We start from the raw sequence: 10,604 nt of genomic DNA on the forward strand, positions 1-10,604 counted from the left end.
AGATGAAAGGGTTGTAGAAAAATGAAGTCCCGTTAATTGCTGGTTTTCAATCACCACATCTATTAGTGTGTTCAAGAGTCTGAGTAAGAGAGGCACACAAATTGTAGGTTAAATTCTGCCCTGCCAACTCCACCTCTGTTTTAATTTTCTTTCCCAAGGTCATAAAGAATTGCTTTCTTTAAAAAAAATTTTAAAAACCCTGCCCTATGGCACTGGCAGAGATGCAGGCCAGTGGTTTTTAGGAAGCATGGTGGGCAGCCTCATCAGGGCCCACAGGTAACAGCAAACCAGGACCAAGCAGGAAACTTCTTACAGCCACTGGAACGACAGCTCTGGAGTCAGTGGCGAGCTCCAGGCAGATGGAGACCAGGCCTTACGTATCTGTGTTCCCCCCATAGCAACACCCTGCAAATAAATATCATCCTAGTTTCCAGCTTCATCTTAGTATGTGAGCACTAAAGGATCCATAACTATCGTTTGGTGCAAATGTTTAGAGATGCATAGACAGAGGCCTCAACGAGGAAAGTAAATTGCCCAAAGTGGGTCACAAAGCTGAGCAGAGACCATCTTAATGAAATGGGAAGTGAGCTATTCCTTGATTAAGGGAAGAGAACCCAGACTAGGCTGTCTGAAAGAAAACAAAGGCTCCTTTAAGGGAGCGAGGTTGTAACTCCAATCCAGGTGATCTGTCACAGGTCTTCACCGACCTCAGCTGCAGGTGGAAATGGGAAACAAGTGATTTAGGAATCCCATGCATAATAAATGAGCAACTATTCCAGTGGGAAAGACAAGATATCTGCAGGGACAGGAGCAAGCTCTGCGTGACATGTTGAAAATTTCAAAAATACTGAAGAAATTTTAGACTACATATTTTGTGGATATTTCCCAGCCAATTTTAGTTTCTATTTAGATTCAAGGCAATCTCTTTTAAAGATATATACAATAGAAATAGCACATTGTCACATTTCATAGCACACTGTCACATTTCACCAAGATATTTGAATGCCTCGCGTGGAGCAGCCATGGCACCAGGGCATCAAGCACCAAACAGCACAAGCAAGGACGCAGTGAGCCCAGATCTCAAGGATACGCACACACCTTCACTCAAACACTCATGATGGGAAAACGGCTCAGAAAAATTCCAAGGAAAACCTCCGAATCTCAGACAGAATTTCTCATCTCAATGTGCAATCAAATCAATGGATGGATCAATCAATCAATCAGTCAGTACTTCTGAACACCTGTTGCCTACTCAGCCCCTGGAGAGAGAGAACGATAATAGTGCAGATGGTATGGTCTGAAGTAAATGCCAAGTGACTAGGGGCATTGTGGGGGGGACGGGGAGAAGCAGAAGAGGTTTCATAGACACAGAGGCGCCTGAATGGCTCTGAGGCATTCGATGAGCAGAGCCTAAGTGTGAGTGGTGCTGCCATGAGAAACAGCGAAGGCAGTGTCACAGAGATGGAAAAGCTCAAGGTGTGCTCGGGTGGCAGTGAGGCAATCTGCATGGCGGGAGCCAAGGGTTCAGGTAGGAGGCCCTCAGTGGAGAATGACGGTAAAAAGGCGAGCTGGACCCAGACCATGGGAGGATCTTCTCCTCCAAGGCAGGAAGGTGGTCTGGTAAAAGGACTGCACCGCCATCTAGGCTGCCAGGGCAAAGCCCCGTTTTCCAGCCTTCGAATATTTTATGGCTACATCAAAGCAGATTAGTTCCAAGGTTCTATGAGTTTTAAACTATCTGTGCATTCACAGTTCAGGAGTGGAATCTTATGGCTACGAACAAGTGAAGCCTAAGCTGAGATTCCTTATCAGTCATATTCCACAAAAGCTGGGGCAAAGCACACTTTCCTTTGCCTGAAAGAGAACAGAATCCATGACGTTCTTTGCAATTCATTAAATCAAAACCACACTCCAGCAAAACAGAGCTAAAAGTATCCTAAGTCCGCCTGCACAAATCCTATCATATATTCGAAGGAAAATAAGTTATTAGAAGAATAAGAGAAGTATTTGATATGGATACATAGTTATTGTTCAGAAAAACCATTTTAACAGAGAAAAATCTCATTCACCTTAAAATTTTTCCTTACAATCGTATTAGTAATCCTCCATAATCATGAATACATTCTGATTTAAAACAGGTATATGTTTTTTCACAAATAGTTTAGCACAAACCATTCCAAAGGATTTCTTCCTCTTTCTTTTTCTTTTCTTTTCTTTTTTTTTTTTTTTTAAGAAATCCCCCATCACAGGTAATTGAGTGGCTCCACTGGACATACTTGCAAAGTAACATCCTACTTTTACACTAGTACCCAGACAGCCAAGAGAAAGAGCTTTTTGTCTGGTTAGTGTTTCTGAATTTGAGGGCGTAGGCGTGTGTGTGTGTGTGTGTGTGTGTGTGTGTGTGTGTGTGTTGGGGGAGGGCAGTCCCACTATTTTTTAAATGCTCAAATAAAACAATTACTAAAAAAGAAAAAAGAGCTTGTTGTGACTTGGAAGTGCCCTGAGTTCACTTCTGCCAGGAACGGCAGACACAGTCGACAGGGCCCTAACCTGCTTTCTCTCTTGACTATACAATAGTTTTCACAGAGGTTTAGTCCTACTGTGAAAGACTCGTGTTAGACACTGGAAGGGTCTCTTAGAGAATTAGCACCAGGCCCTGAATAACAAGGGAGATGGTGACCTTTTGCCCCATCTGCTGAAAGCCCAGCACTTCCCATGGCCCAGGAACAGAAAAAAGCTGGTGTGCACCCAGGTGCTGCACAATCCTTGCCTCTTGATTTCTCCCACACTTTGTTCCTGAAACAGTCTAAACCGCACATGATTTAAATAGTATTAGGGGGTGAGAGAAAAGTACAGTCTGGAACCAGGGCTCCCCGGCCCCTTGGTCCTTTGTTCCCTGCGCTGTAGGAGCCGTGCAGATGCAGCCCACTTTCCACTAGCAACAGGCAGGACAGTGGATTTAGCAGTGGCTGAACAAGTCGTCCCGATTAGGCCTATTTCCCGGCTACATGTGAAAGGGTGGGGAGGTGAGGTAAGGGGGAAAAAGTAGCAATTTTCAATTCTCCTCGTGGAGACAGCAATAAAACGGAAAGCAAACTGGGCTAGGGGTCAGAAGACTCTGCCAAAATTCACTGTGTGACATTAGGCAGATACCTTAACTTTTCTGTTGTCTTCCATAAAACGTGGGCAACCTACCACTACCCATTCCAGGCTCTGAGAATCTAATATCAAATTGTGGTGGAAAGTACTCTGAAAATCTGAAGTGATACAGGCGTGAGGTATTCCTCCAAGCTGTACTTGGAACCAGAGACACGCATCTGTTTTGCAAATCATATACCTTTTATTTTTGCTGGCAGAAGTCATTAGCGACTTTCTTATTTTGTGTCTATTTTTTTGCCTGCTGGTTTTTAAACTTCGCGAGAGATACTTACATATGTACATGTGGTGGCTGGAATCTGCTCTGGTTGATGTTGTAATGCGTGAATGCTTGGGTGGGGTTGGAGCTGTATTCATCCACCGTTATGGTAACTTTGCCTTGAGAAGGAATCCCATGTGCCATCCTTCCTCCCTATAGGCACGAGCAATTCACAACTTTCCGGAGCAAAGGATGGAAGCAGGCATGGTGCGTCTCAGCCAACCTCTGAACCCAAGGATCTACTCATCAATACTGCTGTGCGTTTCTGGAAAAAAAAATTATAAAATGAGAACAAAGAAAAAAAGAGGGTGTTCTAAGAGATGTCAAATGTGACACATGGGCATGAAATTCGTTCAGGAAGAAACCATCTCAATACGTGTTGCTGTCTCATGGATACAACCTTTCCCAACTCTCTACCCTGCAAGCACTTCAGAGTGGACATTCCACGCCATACGACACCGCTGGCTGCCAGCAAATCATCTCGATGGCATTCAAACTAAGAGTTCCTCTTTAATTATAATTATGGCACTTAATGTGGATTACAGAAGGGCCGTATCCACAGTTGCCATGGCGTCTAACTATAAATGGTTTGTGCTCAAAGTGGGAGACTCTTCCAAACCTTCCCTGTGAATTGGCATATTTGGTCTAAACAAAGTTGGTGTCACATAACTGAAATCTCCACTACAAAACACTACCAAAATGTTTAACACAACCATAAAATGCAATGACAAATGTAAGCTTAAAATACTATGCTCATAACAACACCTGTGTGTACCTGTACTGCACATGTCATACATGCACACATCATATATGCACATATCACACCTACTTTTTTCTTTCACAAGCAGCTTTCAGAACACATCCATACCCAATGCCTGCTATACCTATGCATTCCACTTGGGTGAAGAACTTTAGGGTAAGGCAAATCTTTCATGCTAAATGCAATATAATCTCTCAAAGCAGTGCAGTCACCTGGGGGAAAGGCAAACACATCCAGGCTGGGACCCCCACTTTGGATGCATTCATTACTGCCCCTCCATCAGCCAGGAGGGAGCAGTGAAGGAGGGCGGCCGTTACACCTTCCGCCTGCCTCGTTCTAGCTTGCTGAAGCAGAATTCTCCATAGTTGGTTTCACACTTCTTTTAAGTTCCCACTAGTTTTGAATCTTCTTTTAAATGTCAATATATGATTTGCCGCACTGGGTTCAGAAATAAGGCTGTTTACTTTTACGGCAGGTGTGGGAGCCCCTCCCCGCATGCAGGCCCATTGCAACTGCTCAGTGCAGCGGAGGAGCAGGAGAGGACAGCGTGGTCCCCGCATAACCCTAGGGTAACCCACTTTAAGTGCTGCACATCAAAATACGACTGCCACGTGCACCATTAAGCTCTGGAGTCTTAGCTGCTATCGCAAATAAAAATATTTAGAATAATAAGATTAGATTTGAATTTGGCACGAAACACCTTCAATATCAAGCAAAAGGCAGATGGCCTGCTATAGGCCATTTATTTTATTATTTTACAACCCGGGGCTTGTGTAGCCCTCCATATGCTAACTGGGCTAAGAAATTCCACAGCGTTCTACTCAAATCATGGCCTTGTTCATCTGAGCAAAGCGAGCCAAACAACACCCACCTTGCCTGCGTTCCTCATGGACAAAGCCACTGCCAAGAGAGAATCCCTGGTGCACTGGCATTTTAAACAGTGTCGCTTTGGGTTCCTTTTCTTCTTCCTGACTTCATGGGAGGTAGGAGTCCTTTAAGCACCAGTTGATAGACAACCGGGCGAGGAGGATTAACGAAATTAAAATCTTTTCCCTGCTCCTCTGATGTAAGATAGCTCTAAGAACTGCTTACAAGTCATAATGTGGCAGTCTTCATACCAAGTTTGCAGCTGTTTCCTTAATTTCCCCCACAATTATATTTTACTGTTATTTTGCATAACAGTAAAACACAACACCTGCTTCAAATTGCAGTCCTGTTCTAAGTACTGTAATTCTCTTTTGAGACACAAAGTACCGAGACACTACTGAAGCGCAAAACCGCATAATTGCGCCATGCTGAAAAGTAAATACAAATGGAAACATCTTCCTGTTATAGAAATGATTGTCATTAAAAAGAATGTTAGCCATCAAAGCACAGAAGGAAAAAAACACACACATTTTCAGACTGCAAGAACTTAAAAGTGTTTGCACAAATTAGAGAGTGATGTAAAAATTGCATGGCAATTCTTATGCTCCTGCCATCACGGTCCATTGTGTGAAACACAGAACGTTCAAAAGCAAAGGAAACGAAATTCACGTCTAGACCACTGTGACCTCTCAGTCACAATCTCAGCACCCAGTGCCAGAAACAGTTTAAATGTTTCTGGAGCAAATTCACTGATTAAACCAAAAATGGCCTAGAAATAAAATAAAACAGACACACTCATTATGTAAATATCTATGCAATGACTTACAGGAGCTGGCGCTAGACCCTGCCTTTGGAAGCCTAGAAGAGACTGAACTTAGAAGGTGACCAATTCACTTCCTCAATGGTCCACACTATCCTAAAGTCAGCAAGGGATCGCCTTTACTATCAAGTGAACATCTGTGCCTCTTTGCACCTTTGCCCCAGCAAGACAAATAGAACATCTTTTCATCAGCAAGCACAGGCCCCTCTAACTCTGAAGGGCTAAATGGGTAGCTGGTACCTCATTTGAATTCCTCTTAAGCATGTTCTCTTTCAAATGTTTTATCAAAACAGTGCACCTGCAGCGTCCATCTTCTTTAATCTGGAGTCCTTTGAAGAAAATGTCAGACTGAGGCAGAGAGCCTCAAAACTTTCACAGGAACCTTACACACAAGTGCAGAAAAGGCTTATTTTTTTAAAATGCTATGTCCACCTTCACTCACATCATAAAGTGAGCATATCCTTAGAATATTAAACAACACATAGGAAAGACATTTTCTGGGGTAAACTTTCAGAGATGATAAAACGGTCTCCCTCCTCAACTTGAGAAATTTGTTAAAAGTTGGAAACAAGAGAGAATGATACACTAAATAGAACTATCAAGAAGCTCCATCACCTTGCTTCACACGTTTAGGCAGTAAAACCTTCCAAACAATCAGATACTGGAGCATCTCTTCCTCATCACGCTTACATTACTTTTGACATACAATATTTAAAGAGACCAGTATATTCTTTTTCATTTTCATTTTATACTTAAACACATTTGCTCCACAAAACAAAGGAATCTGGTACTAAATGCCAGGAATCCTGAAGAAAAATAAAAATGGGGCTGACACTGCCGAACATTCATGCTGGTGCTACTTTGATTTTCTATTTAAAAAAATCATGTGAACACATTTTGCATTTCCTGGACAGCAACCATTTCTCCTGTCACTGAAGCGGTGCAACGGACAATGTTTTTCCCCCAGCACTCTAGTTGGAAAACATTTTAAAGTCTGCTGGCAATGAAAGGATTAAAAGCTGAGGAATTAAATGACTGTCTCCACCTCCTAGACACCGTAAGTCCATTTTACCAAAAGTTTCAAAGCAACAACTCATGACCTCTCTCCCCGAGCACCGCATGTTACAGCCTATGAGAAAGGAGCCCTTGATTTCGTCGTTTAAACAAGGATGCTTTTTTTATTCACTTGCCCTGAGAAGATAGCCCGACCGCCTAGCCAGGCTGTGGAACTCGCCTGCTGCAACTCCGCCAAATTGCGCTCTCCTCCCTCCGTTGCACTGTCGAGTGATCTTTCCACTCACGCCCTTGCTTTTTTATGCCCACCTCCAGTTTCTCATCGCTATATCCCAGGGCGATGCTCACAAGCCTTCCCGGCGGCTACTCTGCCAGGGTTTTGGGAGGGATGCACAAAGTTCCACGTGCCTCTATCCACAGAGCGCCCTCCCGTTCGCAGCACTTACACCTGAACTTGTCTCCAGCACTGCGGACACCCGGGTGGCACATTCTTTGGGAGAGGAAGGGCAGGACTTTTCTCCTACGCCTCTGGCTGCGCTTAGTCTATATATGGTGGGGCGGGGGGCGCGGAATTCTCTACTTTGGATTGGTGTGTTTGTTTTAAATTGGGGGGATGGGGGCTTCACCAACTACACACACACACACACACACACACACGCACGCGCGCGCACTCAAGCTCGCCCTGCCCTCCCGGCTCACGGCCGACTCGTCCGGGCTACAGCTCCCCCTTCCTTCCTGGAGCACCAGCTCGCCTTACTCGCTTAGTCCCTGGTTGCCACTGCCGTCGCCTCTGCTGCCGCCGCCGCTGCTGGCACTGCTGGCGCTCGCGGCCCCCGGGCTCGGCTGGGCGCCTTTCTTTCTCTCCCTCTCCCCCAGCCCCGGGTTGATTGATGACCACCGGCGGCCAATGGCTCTGACACCGCGCCATCCTCGCTGAAGCATCGTAGCCCCACGCCCCCGACGTCAGTCTCCCGGGCGCGCTGGCATCCCCGAACCCTCTGAGCGGAGCCTGCGCCCCGGGCCGCCGCTACCCGAGAGCTGCCGGGCTGCTTCCCGGGAGGGACGGAGAAAGGAAGGGAGGGAGCCAGGGAGGGTTGGAAGGGGGTGTAGAGGGCATGGTTCCCACCCCTGCCCTTGGAAATCTTTTCTTTCACTTAAAGTTTTGTTTGTTTTTTCCATCCTGACCTGTTTGTGTTTGTTTGCAACATCTCAAATCAATTACATATTTTTCGTGACCCGAATTTACACTTAATTTGGGGTGTTGGGGGGGAGGTAAATATGGTATAAATCTACCCCGCTGGGATATCTCTAATTTCTTTTTTTGCTGGTGGATTCTAATCCCCTCCCCAATCTCCAGGAAAATGCCCCCTCCACTTCCTTAGGCCGCAAGACCCCGGAATTCAAAGGCTTTACAAAGATAACCCTGTTACATGTAAATAGCAAAGAAACTCCTGCCTCTCTCAAGAAATCGGGCGGCAACGGTTACTTTTTTCTCACCGTTCGTCCCCAGCTACCCAGCCCGAGACACCAGCTCGCTCTGCCCGCTGCGATCAGAGAGACCGAAGGCGGCAGGGAAGAGCTATGGGCTCGGGGACAGGGTGACAAAAATCCCCGCGCGAGGGCAGCGCGCGAGCTAGCGGCCCCGGGGGCGCCGGTGGAGCGCAGCCCGAGCACAAAGCTGCGCGGTGCCTTCCCGGCCACCGCACCTCGCTCGGGCCGCCACTGGCGCTCGGGGCTCGCGCCAACACAATGCACCCAGGCCTAGGCCGGGGCGGCTCGAACACATAACCCTGAGACTTTCTAGTAAACATCTCCCGGTGCCCTCGTCCCCACCCCCATCCTCGCCGCCAGGCTTTTGCCGCTACCCCTCACCGGCACCCTTCCTCCCCTCCTAAAAAATCCGGGAGGAGGAGGGGGCGGGGACGTGGGGACCCCGAGAGGTCGGGGGCCGGGGGCCGAGGGCTGGGGGGAGGGGAGAAGAGCAGAGGAGCAAGATGGGGAGTGGGAGAGAGACAGCTCCTAAAAAAGAATTCGCTTTCGCTCGGGGGTAGAAAATAAACCCTACTCGGGTTCCGAATTGCCCAGGAAGCGTCCGCTCCTGTGAATGTAAGGGGCACCGGGGCAGCCGCGGTCCGCAGCCTCCGAGCCCCCAGCACGCGCCTCTGACAAGGCACCTCTCACCCGGGCTCTGCTTTGTGTGTGCATTTTTTTCCCTTCCTCTCGCGCTCGGCACCGGGCGCCCGGCTGCCTCCTCCCCCCTCCCCCGCCCTCCGCCTCCTTTCCCGGGGCGGATTACCTTTCCCGGACTGCGCTCCGGGTCCGGGGGATGCCTTCAGCGCCCGGCGAGCAGGCGATCCATCGCAGAGCCGCCAGAGCCAGCAAGAGGAGCGCTGGGGGCGCGCTGGGGCGGCGAGGGGCGAGGGCGGGCCAGAACCTTCGACCCCCGAGGTCCCGCCGCGGGCTGGGGCAGGGGGTGGAGGGGCGCGGCGCGAGAGGCCGGTGGGGGGGCGGGTAGAAAGGACGGGAGCAGCCTGGATCTGGGGAGAGAGCGAGCGAGGGGGCGAGGAGAGAGCGAGGGCGCGGCGAGCCGGAGGGAGCGGTGCAGTGACAGGGACTGCCACTGGGGTCAAAGGAGCACAGCTCCAGGAAGCAGGGCGGCCGAGGCGCCGCTCCGTGCGCGCTCCCCGGCGGGACCCCGCGCCCCCGCGTGCCCCTCCTTCAACCCCGGCCCACTCGAACCCCCGCCGGCTCCCCGAGGCCCCGGGGTTGCGGGAGGAGGAGGGAACTGAGGGCGAGGCCGTCAGCTTGCTGGTGCTCCCGGGTCAAGCAGGCGGCAGGAAGCTGAGCTGCAAGTTCATCATCAGGAGTGTGACCAGCGTAGAAATGATAGGGGATCGGCGAGGGGGTGCTACGGAATCCCAAGACAAATAAAGGGAGTTTTCCCTCCAAATGGGCGTCTTTTGCAAAGAGGACACCCAGGCCTCCCACCCACCGACCTGCCAGGCGCTGTCTGGAGTCCTGGCACAGCTCCAGGGCGCAGAGCTCGCTGCTGGGGCTAGGCGAGAGGCTCGGGTACTGCGCTCAGACCAAAGAAGGCTACCCTGGGTCCCCTCCCATCTGCTGAGCTTAGGCTTTCCTGGGGGAGAGCTATACTCCTTTTTCTCAAGCCTTGCACCTCGCCAGATACCTACAGACACACGCACACCCTTTCTCTCTGCTGTGTTGTTCCTAAGAAAGAAAAGGCCAGTGCAACCGATCATTTTTTTCCCCACCTCCATGAATTGAGGCAGATTCAGGATAGACAGTTGAGCAGAGGCAGACTGTAGTTTTTACTTTTGTCTTTGGGGTACGTTTTCCCCAAATGATAAGCCCTTCAGAAACATTTTAAAATTCATAGTTTGTCCCCCTTTTTTTGCTACTTTGGTTAATGGGGAAAAAAGTTTTTCAGAATTGCATGCAAACAACATACGGAAAGGCAAAGCCACTGAAATGCCACGAGACAAGAGACAAAAAAGAGAAGGCTCTTAGAAAACTTGGTTGGCAAGGCTGTCTGTGAAAGATGAGGTGGCCCTGTGATGTTATGCCATTGTCAGAGCTGAAGGATTTGGACGGCAACCAGATCTAATTCCTTTCCAGGAGTCAGACTCAAAGATCTAGCCATTCTCCAAAGGGAAATCCAATGGGGTGTGTGTGAGAGAAGTGTGCAAAGTATGCTATGTGACAACTGA

General features: G+C 48.8%; 1 protein-coding gene across 3 annotated transcripts in view; it reads right to left on the reverse strand.

Moving 5' to 3' along the window:
• The window catches only part of MPPED2 (metallophosphoesterase domain containing 2), a 161,016-nt gene extending 151,474 nt beyond the window's left edge, over window positions 1-9,542 (reverse strand). The window contains exons 1-2 of one of the 3 annotated variants that reach the window (XM_037126667.2): window positions 9,173-9,542; window positions 3,432-3,680 (exon numbers count right to left, since the gene is read on the reverse strand). In XM_037126667.2, coding sequence (XP_036982562.1) covers window positions 3,432-3,559 — 128 coding nt within the window. In that variant the 5' untranslated portion in view covers window positions 3,560-3,680; window positions 9,173-9,542. Of the gene's footprint in view, window positions 1-3,431; window positions 3,681-7,633; window positions 7,703-8,941; window positions 8,961-9,172 lie in introns of those variants that run through there. The other 2 variants (XM_037126669.2, XM_037126668.2) reach the window with 2 other exon arrangements.
• Between the last annotated feature and the right edge of the window lie 1,062 nt (window positions 9,543-10,604).

This window comes from Artibeus jamaicensis, unplaced genomic scaffold (genome assembly GCF_021234435.1).
Source record: "Artibeus jamaicensis isolate MK-2021 breed Jamaican fruit bat unplaced genomic scaffold, CSHL_Jam_final contig_797, whole genome shotgun sequence".
Lineage (NCBI taxonomy): Eukaryota > Metazoa > Chordata > Mammalia > Chiroptera > Phyllostomidae > Artibeus > Artibeus jamaicensis.